General features: G+C 36.4%; 1 protein-coding gene across 1 annotated transcript in view; it reads right to left on the bottom strand.

Annotated features, from left to right (window-relative positions):
* Positions 1 to 1,679: 1,679 nt before the first annotated feature.
* LOC136152903 (UDP-glucuronosyltransferase 2C1-like) overlaps positions 1,680 to 21,324 on the bottom strand; it is a 33,397-nt gene continuing 13,752 nt past the window's right edge. Inside the window, exons 4-6 of the mRNA XM_065914428.1 lie at positions 14,928 to 15,015; positions 13,488 to 13,707; positions 1,680 to 2,957 (exon numbers count right to left, since the gene is read on the bottom strand). Of these exons, the coding sequence (XP_065770500.1) occupies positions 2,678 to 2,957; positions 13,488 to 13,707; positions 14,928 to 15,015 (588 nt within the window). The 3' untranslated portion in view covers positions 1,680 to 2,677. The remainder of the gene's footprint in view (positions 2,958 to 13,487; positions 13,708 to 14,927; positions 15,016 to 21,324) is intronic.

The following is a 21,324-nucleotide window of genomic DNA, read 5'->3' as shown; positions in this document are numbered from 1 at the left end:
GTTAATTCTCCAACTAAAAATAAATTATGATTACCTTGTTCTCATACCTGTAAAAGACAGATAACTGCCCAAATCATTTATGTTTATTCTGATAGTGTTATATTTGTTTTATTTTTATATTTGGTAAACTTGCATTTGTATTTAGTTATTTTAGGTCTATTTAGCTTGATTTATAGATGTCAAAGTTTATGGTGAATCATTTACTGAACTTGGTTAACACATAACATCATCTGAGTTAGATTGAATAACTTTTTTGACATTAAGGGCAAATTATTGGCAAGCATATTGGAGATAGACTTTTAGAAAAGAAAGGAAGAGTTTTGTTTTCTTTTTTTTTTTTTAATGGAGAATTTGGTGGAATTTCAAGACAAAATCATGGCTAGAACTCCCTATATTCACCTATAGGATTAGAGGAGAAAGGGAAAAAAGAGAATATTCTCTTTTTAGAGACATGTTTATTTTTATTAAAATTCAATTTATATCTTCATATTTGCTGCAGATTTTAGGCTGATGCTAGTTAGTAAGATGCCTAGGTGCTTGTGCTTAGTATAGTAGTCACAGTACAGCTCATGAGAGGATCAGGAGAAATATTGAGACAAAGTAAAAGAAAGATATGGATTAACTCCTGCATTTCTGAAGGAGAAATCATCCCCTAAGAAAACAACTTTTATGAGAAGTGCATTTTCTGTCCAAAGTATCTGCAGAGCAACTCTAAATAGTTTTTTTTTTCTTCTTTGCAAATATTTATATTGTAAGTAAAATTAATGTAGGATTCAATTAAGTAAATTTTTAATGTAGTTGTTGGCATCTGACTCTGTGTGACACCATGGACCACAGCACACCAGTCTCTTCTGTCCTTCACTATCTCCCAGTTGTTGTTTAGTTGCTAAGTCATGTCTAACTCTTTACGATCCCCTGGACTATAGCCTGTCAGGCTCCTCTGTCTATTGGATTTCCCAGGCAAGAATACTGGAGTGGGTTGCCATTTCTTCCTCTGGGGGATCTTCCTGGGCCAGGGATCAAATGAGTGCCTTCTGCATTGGTAGGCAGATTCTTTACCAGTAAGCTACTAGGGAAGCCCTCATTATCTCCCAGAGTTTTCTCAAATTTATGTCCAGGAGTCAGTGATGCTATTTAATCATCTCATCCTCTGCCACTTCCTTCTTCTTTTGCCCTCCAACTTTCTCAAAAGTAGGGTCTTCCCCAATGAATCAGCTCTTCTCATCAGGTGGCCAAAGTATTGGAGATTCAAAGGCAGCATCAGTCCCTCCAGTGAATATTCACAGTTGATTTCCTTTAGTATTGACTGGTTTCATCTCCTTGCAGTCCAAGGGACCCTCAAGAGTCTTCTCTAGCACTACAATTTAAAATTGTATCAATTCTTCACTGCTGGGCTTTCTTTATGGTCCAACTCTCACAAATATACAGGAAAAGGGATAACTTTGAGTACATGGAGCTTTGCCTGCAAAGTGGTATCTCTGCTTTTTAGCACACTGTCTAGGTTTGTCATAGCTTTTCTTCTGAGGAGCAAGCGTCTTTTAATTTCATGGCTACAGTCGCCATCCACAGTGATTTTGGAGGACAAGAAAGCACTGTTTCCACATTTCCCCCTTCTATTTGCCATGAAATGATGAGACCAGATGCCATGATTTTCTTTTTTCTTTTTCTTTTTTTTAATGCTCAGCTTTAAGCCAGTTTTTCCCTCTTTTACCCTCATCAAAAGGCTCTTTAGTTCCTTTTTACATTCTGTCATTAGAGGGGTATCATCTGGTAACACATGAGGTTGATATTTCTGTGGCAATCTTGATTCCTGCTTGTGATTCATCCAGGCCAGCATTTCAGATGATGCACTCTGCATATAGTTAAATAAACAGAATGACAATATACAGCCTTATTGTACTTAAGTTAGTTTAAAAGAGTGGGCATTAAATTCCAGTCATTTACTTTGGTCCATTGTACCAATAACCATGAAAACGTAAAATAATCAGCTAGTTCTCTGAAGCCAAGGAATCTTACAATACAAATGAAGTACTATCATTATTAATATCCAAATGAAGGATAGTCTTGAAAAAAAAAAAAAAGTGCTTTGTATTCCAAGGGGCACAAAGTCTAGTGTGTGATATGGAAGGAAATGTGACAATGTAAAATGTGATTTACAGCAGAGTAGAAATTCTATCAGGCTTCTGATATTCCAGACTGGCAAAGAAGTTCTGGCTAAAGTGTGTTCTGCATTAGTTCATGTATAGTTATTTTAGAGAATATGAAATAATTATTGAGTATTGAACCCAAAATTATGTTAGATATTTAATAAATATTCATCCTCATCAATATGGAAATAGAATTAATCATTATATTCCTGAGGCCTCATCAGCACTCAACTGGTTGAACTGAAAGCAATGAATAAAGGAAAGCACTAAGTCTTTAATGGTAACAATTTCCATGTGTTTATTCATTTGTCATATCTATTTAAAGAATGGATTATTTTAAACCTTGATTCTGAATCATGTGGCTTATTTCTGGAGTGAGTCTTTGATGTTTGTCTTGATAAGTTGAAGATTGGACAAGAACCCAGAAGAAAAGGAGAGAAATCTTTTCAAATCAGTGGCTGGATTATTCAGGTGGACTCTGTCAAGGTTTCTAGCCCAACTGTTTAAAAAAATAATAAGGCAGAAGAAAACTACTCTCTCTTTTTCTTCTTTACGGTCTTACCAAACTTCCAGCAACAAAACAGGCAACATTTAGTGACCAGGAATGCAACAATTGCCACACAAGCTAGCAGGAAGCCAATCACATCCAAAGAGTGGTGCTGGTACCAGGTGAGGTCATGGAAGGCTGGGCGAAGGTGCTTGGCTCCTTTGTGGCGCATGACAAACTCAATCCAGAAGACTGCTCGGTCCAGGGGTTTCACAGGTTGATCATGGTGAATTCTTGATAACTTCATAGCATTCTCTTTATAGCTAAAATTGAATATATAAATAACAACCTGTAAAGTTTGTTAAGGACATGATATACCTAAAACAGTTATATATTATAAAAATATATTGCATAATTAATTATATGATAAGTTGTATCATAATTTATATCACCAAGAATATGAAAAGCATATGAGATTTTCTTTCCTCTTGAGATATTTCTAGATATGATGGTCCACTGGCTGGAATCAGTTGGATGCTTTAGAGTCTCAGCAATTATTGGAGGTAGGAGAGAAAATAATTTTCAATTGAAAATAGCATTCTTAAAGTACAGAAATAGGAATGGATTAATAGTATATGTAGCTTGAGAATACAGAATTTTGGTCTAACTTGCTGAGTGTGGTATTGGGAACATGATAGTGTAGGAAGCAGCATGGAGGGGAAGGTCAATGAAAAAGGAACCCTTTCCTCACCCCTTCACTCTTCCCCAGGTTTGGTCTGGAGTGCCAGTATTGAGACATCAGCAGTAACAGGAAATGATTTCAGTCTGTGATGTTCATGGTCCTGACATTTCAGATGAAAGCAAGAAAACTTCATGTGACCCTCTAGGCAAGAAATAGGGCCTGAGACTGAATAGATGCTGGCATTTTTGCCTCAGGCTAAAGAGGGCTGTGTGTTGAAAAGCAGAAACATTACTCTGACAACAAAGGTCTGAATAGTCAAGGATATGATTTTCCTAGTGATCCCATACCATTTTGAGAGTTGAACCATAAAGTGAGAATGCCAGATAACTGATGCCTTCAACTGTGGTGCTGGGGAAGATTCTTGAAAGTCCCTTGGATAGCAAGGAGATCAAACCAGTCAATCTTAAGGGAGATCAACCCTGAATATTCACTGGAAGGACTGATGTTGAAGCTGAAGCTCCAGTATTTTGGTCATCTGATGAGAATAGACAACTCATTGGGAAAGTCCACAGTGCTGGAAAATATTGATGGAAGAAAGAGAAGAGGACATCAGAGGATGAGACAGTTGGATGGCATCACTGAAAATGAGCATGAACTTGGGCAAACTCTGGGAGATGGTGAGGAACAGGGAGATATGGCATGCTGCATTTCATGCAAAGAGTAGACACAAAGAGTAGACACAAGTCACAAAGAGGAGACACGACTGAACACCTATACTACAACAACAGAGGGCTGTACCTGCAGTGGTGAGATGGAAGGATGCCGATACCTAGAATACTAACCCTTCTAACTTCTGTCAAGGAACAGAAGACCACACCAGGGTTTTGGTTGAAAGTTTTGAATGGCTGACTTAGAAGCAAGATTTCCTTGGGTTTGTGAAGGAGAGAGGTTATTCACCCACACCAAAGTGCAATCATCACTGATAAAGAATACAGAATATTAAATAATAGAAAATCATGGGAAAGCATGCAAAAAGTTTTGAGGGCGGGAACTGTAAACCAGAAAAAAGTAAACAAAGCCCTGTTGCCCTTTAGTTTAAACAACCAAAGCAGGCCTTTTTTAATACACAAGAATTTAAGGAATAAGTACTTCTGAATACATCTCAGGAAAACAAAAAATAGCAGCAGAAATTCCAAGACAGATACAGAAAGAAAATATTTATCAGATAAAAAGTCAATAAAATACTCTATTGAAACACAAATTGATTCATTAAATCCATATAAATATGAAATTAATGCTCAATAATATTGGAAATTGTGGTCATGGGCAAGATGTTTATGTTGTAAGCTTTGATAGAATTGTACTGATAATATAGCAAAGAAATCTAAGATGTGATGTTTACGAGACACTGATGGAACACACCGCCTGTTTTACAGAGTGGAGTAAGTCATAAGGAGGAAAACAAATATCATATATTAATAATGTAACCTAGGAAAACAAAAGCACTTATAACCCCATTTGTGAGGTAGGAATAGAAATGCAGCTGTAGAGGACAGGCTTGTGTACACAGCAAGGGATGGGACACAGTTGGACAAAGGGAGGAAGTAGCACTGACTTATATATACTATCATGTGTAGAGTAGATAGCCAGTAGAATTTACCGTATAACACAGAGAGCTCAGCCTAGTACTTCGGGGCTTCCTAGGTGGCTCAGTGCTAAAGAATCTCCTTGCCAATCCAGGAGAGCAGGAGATGCACATTCAATCCCTGGGTCAGTGAGATCCTCTGAAGAAGGAAATGGCAACCCATGCCAGTATTATTCCCTGGAAAGCCCTATCAACAGAGGAGCCTAGCAGGCTGCAGTCCATGGGGCCGAAAAGACTTGAATATACCCAAGAGATTGCCACAAAACACAAAATGGTGGGATGGGGTGGAGGTCGGAGGAAGGCTCAAGAAGGAGGGGATTATATATATATATATACTTATGGGGGATTCACATTATTGTACTGAAGGGAAAGGCAAACCACTTCAGCATTTTGCCTTGAGAATCTCATAAACAGTATGAAAAGGCAAAAAGATATGACACCAAAAGATACACCCTCTGTGTCAGTAGGTGTCCAAAATGTTACTGGAGAAGAGCAGAGAAATAGTCCCAGAAGGAATGAAGAGTCTGACCCAAAGCAGAAATGACGCCCATTTTTGGATGCCTCTGGTGATGAAAGTAAAGTCTGATGCTACAAAGAGCAATATTGCATAGGAACCTGGAATGTTAGATCCATGAATCAAGGCAAATTGGAAGTGGTCAAACAGGAGATGGCAAGAGTGAACATCAACATTTTAGGAATCAGTGAACTAAAATGGACCAGAATGTGGAAATTTAATTCAGATGACCATTACATCTAATACTATCGGCAAGAATCCCTTAGAAGAAATGGAGTAGCCCTCACAATCAACAAAAGAATCCAAAATGCAGTACTTGGAAGCAATCGCAAAAATGACAGAATGATCTCTATTCATTTCCAAAGCAAACCATTCGATATCACAGCAATCTAAATCTTTGCCCCAGCTACTAATGCTGAAGAAACTGAAGTCGAACAGCTCTATGAAAACCTACAAGACTTTCTAGGACTAACATGAAAGAAAGATGTCCTTTTCATCATAGGGGACTAGAATGCAAAAATAGGAAGAAGAAACACCTAGAGTAATAGACAATTTTGGCCTTGGGTTACAAAATGAAGCATGGCAAAGGCTAACAGAGCTTTGTCAAGAACACACACTGGTCGTAGCAAACACCACCCTCCTCCAATACACAAGAAATGACTCTAAACGTGGTCAATGTGTAGAGATGGTCAAACCCAAAATCAGATTGATTATATTATTTGAAGTTGAGGATGAAGAAACTCTATACAGTCAGCAAAAACAAGACCAGGAGCTGACTGTGATCATTAACTCCTTATTGCCAAATTCAGATTTACATTAAATAAGGAGGGAAAAACAGTAGACCATTCAGATATGACCTAAATCAAATTCCTTACAATTATACAGTGGAAGTGGCAAATGAATTCAAGGGATTAGATCAGATAGACAGAGTGCATGAAGAACTATGGACAGAAGTTTATAACATTGTACAGGAGACTGTGATCAAAACCAACCCCAAGAAAAAGAACTGTAGGAGGGAAAATGGTTGTCTGAGGAAGCCTTACAAATAGCTGAGAAAAGAAGAGAAGCAAAATGCAAAGGAGAAAAGGAAACAAATATCCATCTCAATGCAAAGTTTCAAAGAATAGCAAGGAAAGATAAGATAGCCTTACTATGTGGTCAATGCAAAGAAATAGAGGAGAGCAATAGAAAGGGAAAGATTTGATATTTCAAGAAAACTAGAGATACAAAGGAAATATTTCAAGTAAAGATAAGCACAATAAAAGACAGAAATGGTATGGACCTAACAGAAACAGAAGATATTAAGAAGAGGTGGCAAGAATCTAAAGAGTTCAGTTCATTTCATTTGCTCAGTCATGTCTGACTCTTTGCTCATGGACTGCAGCACACCAGGTTCCCTGTCAATCACCAACCTCCAGAGCTTGCTCAAACTCCTATCCATCAAGTTGGTGATGCCATCAAACCATCTCACCCTCTGTCATCCTCTTCTCCTCCCACCTTCCATCTTGCTCAGCATCAGGATCTTTTCCAATGAGTCAGTTCTTTGCGTCAGATTGGTATTTCAACTTCAACATCAGTCCTTCCAAAAGATATTCAGGACTGATTTCCTTTAGGATGGACTGGGTCCTTGCAGTCCAAGGGGATCTCAAGAGTCTTCTACAACATCACAGTTCAAAAGCATCAGTTCTTCAGTGTTCAGCTTTCTTCATGGTCCAGCTCTCACATCCATGCACGACTATTGGAAAAACCATAGCTTTGATGAGCTGGACCTTTGTTGGATAAGTAATGTCTCTGTCTTTTGATATACTGTCTAGGTTGGTCATAGCTTTTCTTTGAAGGAACAAGTGTCTTTTAATTTCATGGCTGGAGTCACCATCTGCAGTGATTTTGGGGATCATACAAAAAAGTTCATGACCCAGACAACCACGATGGTGTGCTCACTCACCTAGAGCCAGACATCCTGCAGTGTGCAGTCAAAAGGGCCTTAGGAAGCATCACTATGAACAAAGCTAGTAGATGTCATGAAATTCTAACTAAGGTATGTCTAATCCCAGCAATCCTGGTGGGCTACAATCCATGGGGTCGTAAAGAGTCAGACATGACTGAAGGATGAAGCACAGCACAAAAGATGGTACTATTGAAGTTTTGCACTTAATATGCCAGAAAATTTGGAAAGCTCATCATTGGCCACAGGACTGGAAAAGGTCAGTCTTCATTCTAATCCCAAAGAAAGGCAATGCCAAAGAATGTTCAAACTACCTCACAATTGCACTCATCTCACATGTTAGCAAGGTAATGCTCAAAATTCTCCAAGCTCTGTTTCAACGCTACACAAACTAATAACATCCAGATGTTCAAGCTGGATTTAGAAAAGACAGAGGAACCAGAGATCAAAATGCCAACTCCATTGGGTCATCGAAAAAGCAAAGAGTTCCAAATAAATGTCTACTTCTTTTGACTACTTCTATTGACTACACCACAAGCATTTGACCATATGGATTACAACAAACTGTGGAAGATTCTTCAACACATGGGATATTATATCTCTAGGATATTATATCTGATGGGATATTATATCTCAGACCTGCCTCCTGAGATATCTGTCTACAGGTCAAGAAACATCAGTTAGAACTGGACATGGAATAACAGGCAGGTTCCAAATTGGGAAATGAGTATGTCAAGGCTGTATATCATCACCCTGCTTATTTAACTTTTATTTAGAGTACATCATGGGAGATGTCAGGCTGGATGAAGCACAACCTGGAACCAAGATTGCTGGGAGAAATATCAATAACCTCAGATACAAAGATGACACCACTCTCATGGCAGAAAGTAAAGAAGAACTAAAGAGCCTCTTGATGATAGTGAAAGAGGAGAGTGAAAAAACTAGCTTAAAACACAGCATTCAGTATACTAAGATCATGGCATTGGACCAATCACTTCATAGCAAATAGATGGGGAAACTATGGAAACAATGAGAGACTTTATTTTCGGGGCTCAAAATCACTGCAGATGGTGACTGAAGACATGCTGTTAAAAGACTCTTGCTCCTTGGAAGAAAGCCTATAACTAACCCAGACAGCATATTAAAAAGCAGAGAAATTACTTTGCTGACAAAAGTCTGTCTAGTCAAAAATATGGTTTTCCCAGTAGTCATGTATGGATGTGAGAGTTGGAATATAAAGAAAGCTGAGTGCCGAGGAACTGATGCCTTTGAACTGTGGTGTTGGAAAAGACTCTTGAGAGCCCTTCAGATGGCAAGGAGATCAAACCAATCAATCCTAAAGGAAATCAGTCCTGAACATTCATTGGATGGACAGATGCTGAAGCTGACTCCTGTTGTAGTCCATGGGGTCGCAAGGAGTCAGACATGACTGAGCTACTTAACAACAACAAAATATTGTTGCACGATATAAAAGAATATAACATTGTAAATCAGTTACCCCCCAATTGAAAATAAGTTAAACAAAAAGGAGAGACACTGATATGAAGTGACTTCATAGTGAAAAATCATACAATATTTAAAAAATTAAAATGTCTAAGAAATAATTTTAATCTCTCACGTCAATGCTCATTTATAGATCTATACAAAATTTCTAGTAAGAATTTATCTGATATATAGAGACACATATTCAACCCTGGCAAATCTTTTAATTAGTTTCTTTTTTCCAAAGAATATATTTGATTTATATGAAATATAATTACATAACAAATGTAATCCTTCACTACTGAGAATTTATTTATTTGTTTATGATCACAGCTAACCACCATACTGTACAAAGTTCCCCAGAACTTATTTATTTTATTACTCAAAGCCTGATCCCTATTACTCAAAGCTTGTCTTTCCACTCTCCCAACTCCTAAGCCCTGGAAAACACCACTCTACTCTCTGCTTCAATGAGTTTGAACTTTTAGGTTATACATATAAGTAATCTTAACTTAACTAATCTGTCATTTACTGTCTGAGTTACTTCACTCAACACAATTCCATGTTTTCACAAATGGCAGTATTTCCTTTGTCTTCTTTGCTAAACAATACTCCTTTACATACCTATACCACATCTTCTCAACCTATTCATTCATTGACAGACACTTAGATTTTATTCATATTTTGTTTTTTGTGACTAATACAGCAATTAGCACTGGGGTGAAGATATCTCTTCCATATTCTGTTTTCATTTCCTTTGGCTATATATCCAGCAGTGAGATTGCTGGATAATAAATCATTTTGTTGTTTTTGTTGATATTTTGACAAGCTTCCATACTGTTTTCCAAGTTGCTGCACCAATTTTCATTCCCATCTGGAGTGCACTGGAGTTCTTTTTCTACATTCTCACCAATACCTCTTAGACCTTGTCTTTTGATGATAGCTTTTCTAAAAGTTCTAAGCTGGCTTAAAACTCAACATACAAAAAACTAAGACTGTGGCATCTGGCCCAATCACTCCATGGCAAATAGAAGGGGGAAAAGTGAAAGCAGTGGTACACTTTATTTTCTGGGCCACAAAATCACTGCAGACAGTGATTGCAGACATGGAGTTAAAAGACACTTGCTCCTTGTAAGGAGTGCTCTGATAAACCTAAAAAGCATATTAAGAAGCAGAGATAGCACTGTGCTGACAATGGTCCATATAGTCAAAGCTATGATTTTCTAATAGTCATGTATGAATATTATTTCATGCTTGTATACTCAGTTTTTCCTGCTCATTGCAACTTCACAGACTAAAGTAGTCCAGGCTCCTCTGTACATGGGATTCACTAAGCAAGAGTAATGGAGTGGGTTGCCATTTCCTACTCCAGGAGAAGATTTTCCAAGCAAGAATACTAGAGTGGGTTGCCATTGTCTACTTCATGGTGTGATCACTCACCTGGAGCCAGAAATCTTGGAGTGTGAAGTCAAGTGGACCTTAGGAAGCATCACTATGAACAAAGCTAGTGGAGGTGATGAAATTCCAGTTGAGCTATTTCAAAACCCAAAAGATGATGCTGTTAAAGTGCTGCACTCAATATGCCAGCAAATTTGAAAAGTCAGCAGTTGCCACAGGACTCAAAAAGGTCAGCTTTCATTCCAATCCCAAAGAAAGGCAATGGCAAAGAATGTTCAAACTACTGTACAATTGCACTCATTTTACATACTAGCAAAGTAATGCTCAAAATTCTACAAGCTCGGCTGCAGTACTATGTGAACAAGAACTTTCAGTTATTTAAACTGGATTTAGAAAAGGCAGAGGAACCAGAGATCAAAATGTCAACATCCATTGGATTCTAGAAAAACAAAAGAGTTCCAGAAAAACACCTACTTCTGCTTCATTGACTATGCTAAAGCCTGTACTGCATGGATTGCAACAAAGTGTGGAAAATTCTTCAAGAGATGTGAATACCAGACCACCTTGCAGGTCAAGAACCACCTGTGTGCAGGTTAAGAAGCAACAGTAAGAAGCAAACAAGGTACATTGGACTGGTTCCAATTTAGGAAAGGAGTACATCATGAGAAATTCCAGGTTAGATGAAGTTAAAGGTGGAATCAAGATTGCCAGGAGAAATATCAAGAGTCTCAGATATGCAGATGACACTGCCCTTATGAAAGAAAGCAAGGAGGAACTAAAGAGCCTCTTGATGAAGGTGAAAAAGAGTGAAAAAGCTGGCTTGAAACTCAACATTGAAAAACACTAAGAATATGGTATCCTGTCCCATCACTTTGTGGCAAATAGATGGGGAAACAATGGAAACAGTGACAGACTTTTCTTGGGTTCCAAAATCACTCTGGAGAGCAACCGCAGTCATGAAATTAAAAGGCTCTTGCTCCTTGGAAAAAAAACTATGACAAACACAGACAACATATTAAAAAGCAGATACATCACTTTGCTGACAAAGGTCCCTATAATCAAAGCTATGGTTTTTCCAGCAGTCATGTATAGACATGAGAGTTGGGCCAAAAAGAAGGCTGAGCATCGAAGAATTGATGCTTTCTAATTCTGGTGCTAGAGAAGTATCTTGAGAGTCCCTTGGACAGAAAGATCAAGCCAGCCAATCCTAAAAGGAAATCAACCCTGAATTTCATGGAAAGACTGATGTTAAGCTGAAGCTCCAATACTTTGGCCACCTGATGAGAAGAGCTGACTCATCGCAAAAGAACCTGATGCTGAGTCAGACTCAAGGGAAAAAAAAATTGGGCAGTGGAGGATGAGATGGTTAGATAGCATCACTGCCTCAATGGACATGTATTTGAGCAAACTCCAGGAGATAGTTGAGGACAGCATAGCCTGGCATGCTGTAGTCAATGGGGTCACAGAGTCAGCCATAACTTAGTGACTAAATAACATCAACAACAATTCTAATAGGTGTGAGGTAGGATTTTGATTTGCATTTCATGATGCTTAGCAATGTCAAGCCCATTTTCATGTACCTGTTGGCCATTTATACATCTTTTATGGGCAAATATCTACTCAGTAAGTCCATTCATTTTTTAAAAAAATGTGTTATTGAGTAATATGAGTTACTTATATCTTTTGTATGTTAATTTCTTATCAGATGTGTTATTTTCAAAATGTTCTCCAATTTTGTATGTTGCCTTTCATTTTGTAGGTCATTTCTTTTGCTGTGCAGAAGCTTTTGAGCTTGATATAGCCCCATCTTTTGCTTTGCATTGATTCCTTGTATTGTTGGTGTCATATCCCAAATTTTGTTGCCAACGCCCTTGTCAAGAAACTTTTCCTCCTGTTTGATCATAGGAGTTCTATGGTTTTAGGTCTTATGTTTCAGTCTTTAGTCCGTTTCTAGTCAACTTTTGTAAGCAATGTAATATACAGCTCCAAATTTCATTCTCCTGCATATAAGTATCCAGTTTCCCTAGTACTACTTATTGAAGGGATAACACTTTTCCTATTGATTATTCTTCACTTTTTGAAAAATATTATTCAGCTTTATATATAAAGGTTTGTTTCAGGGCTCTCAATCTTGTCCACTCATCTGTATGTCTATTTTTATGACAATATCATCTGTTTAAAATTACTATAGTTTTGTAGTACAGTTTGAAATAAGAAGTGGGATGCCTCCAGTGCCTCCCAATTATTTCTTGGGACTGCTTTGGCTGTTTGAGATCTCTTGAGGCTTCATACAAATTTAGAATTTAGTTTTCTATTTCTGTGTCCCAGAAGGCCTTAGAAATTGGTCACTCAATCCATTCTTCTTTTTCTATCAAGGAATTCTTTCTAGCTGAGAGTTCTCGGTGTTGAGCAAGACTGGCTTGAGGATGATTCTGGTAAAATAAAGCTGTCATCATTTTGTTCTTGTGTGATTTATCTCAGGTTTTTTTTTTTGTTGTTTTTTTTTTTTGGTTGTTGTTCTACTGTGTTGCTTAAATTTCATACATGGACTTTAGAGCATTCCCAGAGATGATTTTGTTCAGAGATAGTGTCTAATTGTTATTTTCTGCCAGGGAACAAGGAGGCTAGGGTCTTCTCTGCCTCCATTTGGATCTCTCAATTTTGCCTCATTCTCTTTCTCTAGTTTCAATTTAAAATATACCAATATAAAATATTTTAAATTAACAAATATAACTATTTTTACAAATATCTTTCTATTACTTTCTATTTATAAGTTAGCACAAGCAAATAGCAGAAGTTTCTAAACTGTTGATAGTTATAACTACATGAGGAAAGCTGAATGGTTATGTTTTTATGACTTTGTTATATTTCCTAAATTCTTTATAGTGAAAATATCTGCAATTTTTAAGAAATAAAAAGTACTATTGTTAATTAAGGAGCTTATATCTTTTTAACAAAAGGTAATTTTCTTTAAATAAATGTAGTATTTCTTTGAGGTTGTAATCTATCACTCAGTAGTTGTAGGTGACAAAATAATTTCACGAAATTTAGGAAGTATAAAATAATCTTATTTGATATTAGCTATGACTGCTAATTATGTAAAAGTTATCAATTTATAATTGCATAAAACTGATTATTCCTTCAAAAAACAAGAGACTTCTTTAAAAAGTATGTATTCTCTACTCACGAAGGGTTGTTAATAACTGCTTTCAAAGCTCTAAGCAGATCTGCACTTGTCATTCTATGCAAGTTTACTGCAACAGCTGCCCCTTTGGCTTTCATACGAACAACATTATCATGTTGATCACCAAACACAGGAATTCCAACCATAGGGACCCCGTGGTAAATAGCTTCATAGATCCCATTGGTTCCACAGTGAGTGACAAAAGCTCTGGTTTTGGGATGTCCTAAAAATTTAAAAAAAAAAAAAAATTCTAAATTATAAGAGTGTCAGAAACAGAAAATCATGACACCTACATAAGCCAAATTCTATTAGGTAACATCTTCTATATAATTCTGTGCCATGAGAGCACATATAAATTCTTACAGGCTCTGAAGAAAGCAGCAATTAATTACTCCGAGCTAAGTATAACTTGTGATTCCATCAATTAAGTCATTCCACTGACAACTAAGAGGTTTCCTACAGAATATATGATGGATAGTACTTGCCATTTGACAAATTATTGCAGGAAGAATATATCAATAAAAACAAAGGGAGGGACTGTAGAAACCAAATATTTTTGAAGATGGGAAAAGGGGAGGTGAGGTGTGCAGGATTTCAATATGAGAATGTGGACATAAAAGGCTAGAAAGATAGGTTACATTAAGTTCATGATGTACTCTGTTTAAGAAGACAGGATTTGCACTTGACTTTATACTAATATGCAGCCATTTATATTTTACATGAAATATAGGTGAAATGACTTGCAAGATTTTTTTTTTTTTTCCTGTAGAGAAGAGAGGTAGGAAAAAATGGATGAAAAGCATCAGGAGTGTGTTACAATATTCTATACAAAAGTTAATGAGAGCCTGATCTAAAAGTACTTTCTCTGACATTGATCCTGAGGAGGGAGAGATTATATCATAAATGCAAGAGTTATAAACTTGATATTTATGTTAGAGTTTGACAAAGATCCTTGACCAGGGTCTAGTCAGGTTCCTCTGAACTCTTCTCAACTAGAATTTGATTTTGTGGCTCCACTATCTCTGCATTGCCCAATGTTAGCAAGCATTCTACTAGGTCAGTTGAACTCTGTAATTTTGCATCCAATGAACTTCCACTATGTTCTTTTGTGAAAAATTCTCCACTTTTCCCTTCTGCATACAGAGTTGTGTCCAGACTCTCTGTCTTATTCTAAAAGTCCATTGCACTACTAACTATACTTATCATGATGGTCTTGAATAAAGTGTGCCTTAGTCTTTAAAAAGTGTCATGAATAATCCTTTTTAATACAAACTCCTGAAGAAATGTGAAGAACACATTAAAGTTTCTTTTTTCTTATTTTAAATATAAATTTGTAGGATATCTGTTTAAATATAAATTTGTAGGATATCTGTATGATTATTGAGTAATCATTCAGATTATACTTCATTCAGCTCTGCTTATTTTTCTTCTCTTTGGTCTTACCAAGAAGATCATTTTGTGGAATCCATTTATATAGTCGGGTATTGGCTCCTAGTGTTTCTGGTTTCTTTCCTGCGTATTTCCACAGAACCTATTAAGATGAATGCCTTTATTAGAAAATTTTTAGAATCACATCCTGTCAGAAGTCAACCTGTGATTAATCAGATTTGATGCCTCCAGGTAATACACAAGCAAATTGAGTCCCCAAGTGACTAGGTAATGAGAGTTTAAAAACCATTAACACTACAACCATGTTTTCAAAGGCTTGCAATAATCCTAATCAATAGCCTTTCATCTTCAGGTTAATTCTAACTTAACCCGATGAAGAAATATGATGAAGATGTAGATGAAGAAAAACGACAATCTGCATCTGAAAGAACTACATACTGGTGTTAGTAGGATACTCTGGTAAAGGGGATTTTTGAGACAAAGATTTCAGAGGCAAAGGGGAGGGATGTTTATTTACCTCTTTTGAACTTATTTTTTTACATACTTACCAATAACATAGACTCATAAAGTAAAATATTCATAATTATATTTAGCATTTGAAAATATTGTAAATCTAGAGTTTGGTGACATTAAAACATTTACAGCGTTGTGTAACCATCAGCTATATGGCATGGCCTCCAGTCGCACAGTCGTGTCGGACTCTTTGTGACCCCATGGACTGCAGCCCGCCAGGCTCCTCTGTCTATGGGGAGTCTCCAGGTAAGATTGCTGGAGTGGGTTGCCATGCCTTCCTCCAGGGGATCTTCCTGACCCATTGGATAGGACCCAGGGCTCCCACATTGCACGTGGATTATTTACCAACTAAGCCACCAGGGAAGTCCAATTAACTCTACATTTACCTCAAATATTTTCATTATCTGTAACATCAATTGTGTATCACTAAATAACTCCCGATAGCTCTCATTCCTTATCCCCTGATAATGTCTGCCCTACTTTCCATCTCTATAAAATTGGACTATCCTAGGTAACAGGTGAGCTTCCCTTGTAGCTCCATCGGAGAGAGAATCTGCCTGCGGTGCCGGAGACCCGGATTCAATCCCTGAGTTTGGAAGATCCCCTGGAGAAGGAAATGGCGACCCTTGTATCCTTGTATCTGAGTATCCTTGCCTAGAAAATCTCATGGACAGGGGAGCCTGGTAGGCTACAGTCCATGGGGTCACAAAGAGTCGGGCATGACTGAGTGACTAACACACACACACACAGGTAACAGGTACAAGTGGAATCATACATTATTTGTATACATAAATCATACAGCATTTGTGTTCTTCTGATTTAGCATTATTTTATTTCAGGGTTCACACTTGTTTCAACATACCATAACTTACTTTCTTTTTAAGGTTGGATAATATTTCTTTATATACACATATATATACATATATTTATATAGGTAAATAAATTACAAAGCACAAATAGAGGAACAGGTGTAGAGAACAGATGTATGGATACCAAGGGGGAAGGCAGATGGGATTAAATGGGAAATCGGGATTGACATATATACACAACTGATACTATGTTTAAAGTATATAACTAATGAGAACCTGATGTAAAGTACAGGGAACTCTACTCAACACTCTGGGGTGATCTATATGTGAAGGAAATCCACCAAAAAGTGATATATGTATACACATAGCCGGTTCAGTTTGCTGTATAGTGGAAGCTAATACAACTTATAAAGTAACTATACTAAACAGAACTAAAAATAAATAAAAACTATTAACCCTCAAAAAATAAAAAACAAAATAAAGCAAATTCTTTATCCATCATTTTTCTGACCTGAAAATTGTGGCTCTGACTTGTTCAGTCGCTCAGTTGTGTCCGACTCTTTGCAACCACATGGACAGCATCCATACCATGCTTTCTGTCCTTCACCATCTCCCAGAGCTTGCTAAAACTAATGTGCATTCTCTGTTTCCCCCATCTCATCCTGCCTTCAATCTTTTCCAACATCAGGGTCTTTTCTAATGAGTCAGCTCTTCACATCAGATGGCCAAGATATTGGAATGTCAGCTTCAGTATCATCCTTACAATGAATATTCAGGACTGATTTCCTTTAGGATTGACTGGTTTGATCTCCTTGCAGTCCAAGGGACTCAAGAGTCTTCTCCAACACCATCAGTTCTTCAATGGTCAGCTTTTTTTATGGTCCAACTCTTACATCCATACATGACCCCTGGAAACACCATAGTTTTTACTATAGGGACATTTGTTGGCAAAGTAATGTCTCTTCTTTTTAATATGCTGTCTTTGTTTGTTATAGCTTTTCCTCCAAGAAGCAGGAATCTTTTAATTTCATGGCTGCAGTCAACATCAGCAGTGATTTTGGAGCCCAAGAAAATAAGGTCTGTCACTGTTTCCATTTTTTCCCAATCTGTTTGCCATGAAGCAATGGGACTGGATGCCATGACCTTAGTTTTTTGAATGTTGAGTTTTAAGTCAGCTTTTTCACTATCCTCTTTCACCTTCATCAAGAGGCTCTTTAGTTCCTCTTTGCCCTCTGCCATAAAGGTGTTGTCATCTGCATATCTGAGGTTATTGATATTTCTCCTAACAGTCTTGATTCCAGCTTGTGCTTCTTCCAACCCAGCGTTTCACATGATGTACTCTGTGTATAATTTAAATAAACAGGGTGACAATATACAGGCTTGACATACTCCTTTCCCAATTTTGAATCAGTCCATTGGTCCAGGCCTGGTTCTAACAGTTGCTTCTTGACTTGCATACAGGTTTCACAGGAGGTAGATAAAGTGGTCTCGTATTCCCATCTCTTGAAGAGTTTTCCAAGTTTGTTGTAATCCACACAAAGGTTTTAGCATAGTCAATAAATCAGAAGTAGATGTTTTTATGGAATTCTTTTGCTTTTTCTAGGGTCCAGTGGATGTTGTCATTTTGATCTCTGGTTCCTTTTCCTTTTCTAAATCCAGCTTGAACATCTGGAAGTTCTTGGTTCATATACTGTTTAAGCCTATCTTGGAGATTTTGAGCATGACCTTGTTATCATGTGAAATGAGTGCAATTGTGTGGTAGCTTCTTTGACATTGCTTTTCTTTGGGGTTGGAATGAAAACTGACCTTTTCCATCCTTGTGTCCAGTGATGAGTTTATCACATTTGCTGGCATATTGAGTGCAGCACTGTAACAGCATCTTATTTTAGGATTAGAAATAGGTCAGCTGGAATTCCATCACCTGCACTAGCTTTGTTCATAGTGATGTTTCTTAAGGGTCACTTGACTTTGTGCTCCAAGATGTCTGGCTCTAGATGAGTGATCACAGCATCATGATTATCTGAGTCATTAAGTTACTATGCCTATTAATGTACAAATATGTGTTTTAATCACTGATTTCAATTCCTTTCAATATATAGCCAAGACAGAATGTCTAGTTCATGTGATCCTATGTTTAACTTTCCAAGAAACCATAAAAATGTTTTTCACAGTAGATGCATCATTTTTATTCCTCGTAGCAGTCCACCAATTCCTATTTCTCTATATTCTCACCAACATGTTATTTTTCTTTTTCCCCCTTCTTTTTCTGATAATAGATATCCTATTAAATGAAGTGTTAATTTTACATGCTTTTGATTTTCATTTCCATAATGATGAATAATCTTGAGCTTCTTTTCATATATTTTTTGACCATTTGTATATTCTGTGAAGAAATCTATTCAAGTACTTTTCCATTTTTCAATTAGGTTTTGTTGTTGTTGTTGTTGTTGAACTGTAGCAGTTTTTTTATGTATTGTGCACATTAATTCCTTACCAGATACATAATTTGGAAAGATTTTCTCACAATCTGTACGTTTTATCTCACTTTCTTGATAGTAAGTTTTGATGCACAAAGGTCTTCATTTGAAGAAGTCTAATTTATATATATTCTTTCTGCTTTTGCATTTGTTGTCTTACCTATGAAATAAATCATAGCAAAATCCACTGTGATGAAGTTTTCTCTCAGGATTTTCTTATAAAAATGTTATATTTTTACTTCAAAGTTTAAGTCCCTGATAGCTTTTGAGTTGATTTTTTGTATATGTTATAAGGTGAGAGTCCAATTTTCTTCCTTTGTATGTGGACATCAAGGTCTTTTCTGCTAGTCTTCTGGTTTTTCTCATTAATAGTTGCTCTATAAAGTTTTGCTCTTTTGGTATGCCAGAGGGAAGAAGTGAACTTAGCATCTTCCTACTCTGCTGTTTTGGCTACACTTCTATCCTAGTTTCCTGTAATCCTTTTTATATTTATGACACCATTAGTAATCTCTGTAGGTTCATTTCTGACTTTATTTGCATCTATTCTTTTTTTTTTTTTTTTTTTTTTTGCCAGTTTAGCTAATATTTTGATAATAGTTCAATCAACTAGCTTTTGGGTTTACTGATTTTCTATTTTTTTTATCTTATTTTAATCTCTGCTCTAATCTTCATTATTTGTTTCCTTTTACAAGCTCTGGGTGTAGTTTGCCTTCATTTTATATTTCTTTAAGGTATAATATTAGATTATTGGCTTTAGATCTTTCTTCATTTTAAACAAAGGCACAGACAGATATAAAGTTCCCTCTGATCCCTTCTTCCTATGAATCTCTTGCTTTGATCTCTTGTGTTTTCATTTATTTAAAACCTATTTTTAATTTTTCTTGGGATTTATTTTTTGATGTATTTATTGTTAACATCAAAGCATACAAAAACTCTGCTTTTTAATATCTCCATTCAACTCTTTCTGTAATTGATGTCATAAATTGCATATTTAATCAGTGTTCTTAATTGCATAAATTGTAATTGCTTTATGTATTTTATTTTAATTGAGAAAATAAAATAAATTGGAGTTACAACCAAATTTAGAATGAGATCAGCTTTTAAAATTACTTTTGATCTTACCTTTACTGAAGCCATTTATATCTCCATGTGGTTTTCTTTAATATCTGGCAACTTTTCATTTCATCCAAAGAGTCCCTTTTGTATTTTTTTTATAGGCAAAATCTAATGGTAATGATGTATCTCAGCTTTTGTTTTTCTGTTAACGTCTTAATTTCTACCTCATCTTTGAAGGAAATTTTGTCTGACGAAATTGTCAATTAACTTTTTTTTTTTTCTTTCAGCACTTAGAATGTATCAATCTACTGCCTTCTGGCTTTCAGAATTTCTGATGAGAAATTTGCTGATCATCTTAGTGAAGATATCTTTTATGTGATGAATTACTTCTGTCTAGCTCCTTTCAGTCTTCAGTATTCTTGCCTGGAGAATCCCAGGGAAGGCGGAGCCTGGTGGGCTGCTGTCTAAGCGGTCGCACAGAGTCGGACCGACTGAAGTGATTAGCAGCAGCGGCTCCTTTCAGTAATTTTTCATTGTCTTTGGCTTTCAACAGCTTGAGTTTAATATGTCTTTCTATAGATCTTTTTGATTTTATCCTACTTGAAATTCTCTAAGCTTCTTAAACTTGCATATTCATGATGTATCTCATTAAATCTGGATTCTTTCATGCCATTATTTCTTTAATATCCTTTCTGTCCATTTCTCTTTTTTGAGAAGTCCTACAGTCTCTATGATTATTCAAAAGGAAGTGTCCCACAAGTGCCTTAGGGTTCATTTTTCTACATTTATTTTTTTCTTTCTGTTCCTCCAATTTGATAGTTTTGATGATCCTTTCTTCAAGTTTGCTGATACTTCTGCATAGTCATGTCTGATCTGGAACCCATGATGTGAATTTTTCATTTCAGTTATTGTAATTTTTAGCTCCAGATTTTTTTTTTTTTTTTTTTGGTTCTTTAATTTTCCTCCTTTATCAGTATTTTACTTACTTCCTACTTCATTTTATTCTCTTTATTGTTTTCTTCTTGCCTGAAGAATCCCTATGGACAGAGGAGCCTGATGGGCTACAGTCCATGGGTTCACAAAGAGTTGGACATGACTGAGTGACTAAGCATACAAAAGGCAAACATACAGTAAAGACAGGATAACATCCACACACAAATATGATGTCAAAATCAGCAATGGTGACAAGTGGAGGTTACAGATATTGGAAATGTATTTTTGAAATTAAAAGATGAGCAACTTAAAACAACCATATATAGATAGATAGATAGATAGATCAATCGATAGATAGATAGATAGATGCTGTATCAAAACCTTATGGGAAATGCAAAGCAAAATCTACAATAGATACACATATAGAAAAGAAAAAGCAATCCAAGCACAACACAAAAGACAGTCATTCAACCACAATAGAAGAGGGGGGGGGGGGGGAAGAAGGGAAGAAAAAGATCTATGGAAACAAACCCCAAACAATTAAGAAAATGGCAACAGGAACATACACATCAATAATTACCTTAAATATAAATAGATTAAAAGCTCTAACCAAAAGACATAAACTGATAATTGATAAAGAAAACCACATTCATATATATGCTG

The sequence above is a fragment of the Muntiacus reevesi genome, chromosome 22 (assembly GCF_963930625.1).
Source record: "Muntiacus reevesi chromosome 22, mMunRee1.1, whole genome shotgun sequence".
Classification (NCBI taxonomy): Eukaryota; Metazoa; Chordata; class Mammalia; order Artiodactyla; family Cervidae; genus Muntiacus; species Muntiacus reevesi.
The sequence above is the reverse complement of the archived record's forward strand: the minus strand, read 5'-3'. Positions and strand labels throughout refer to the sequence as shown.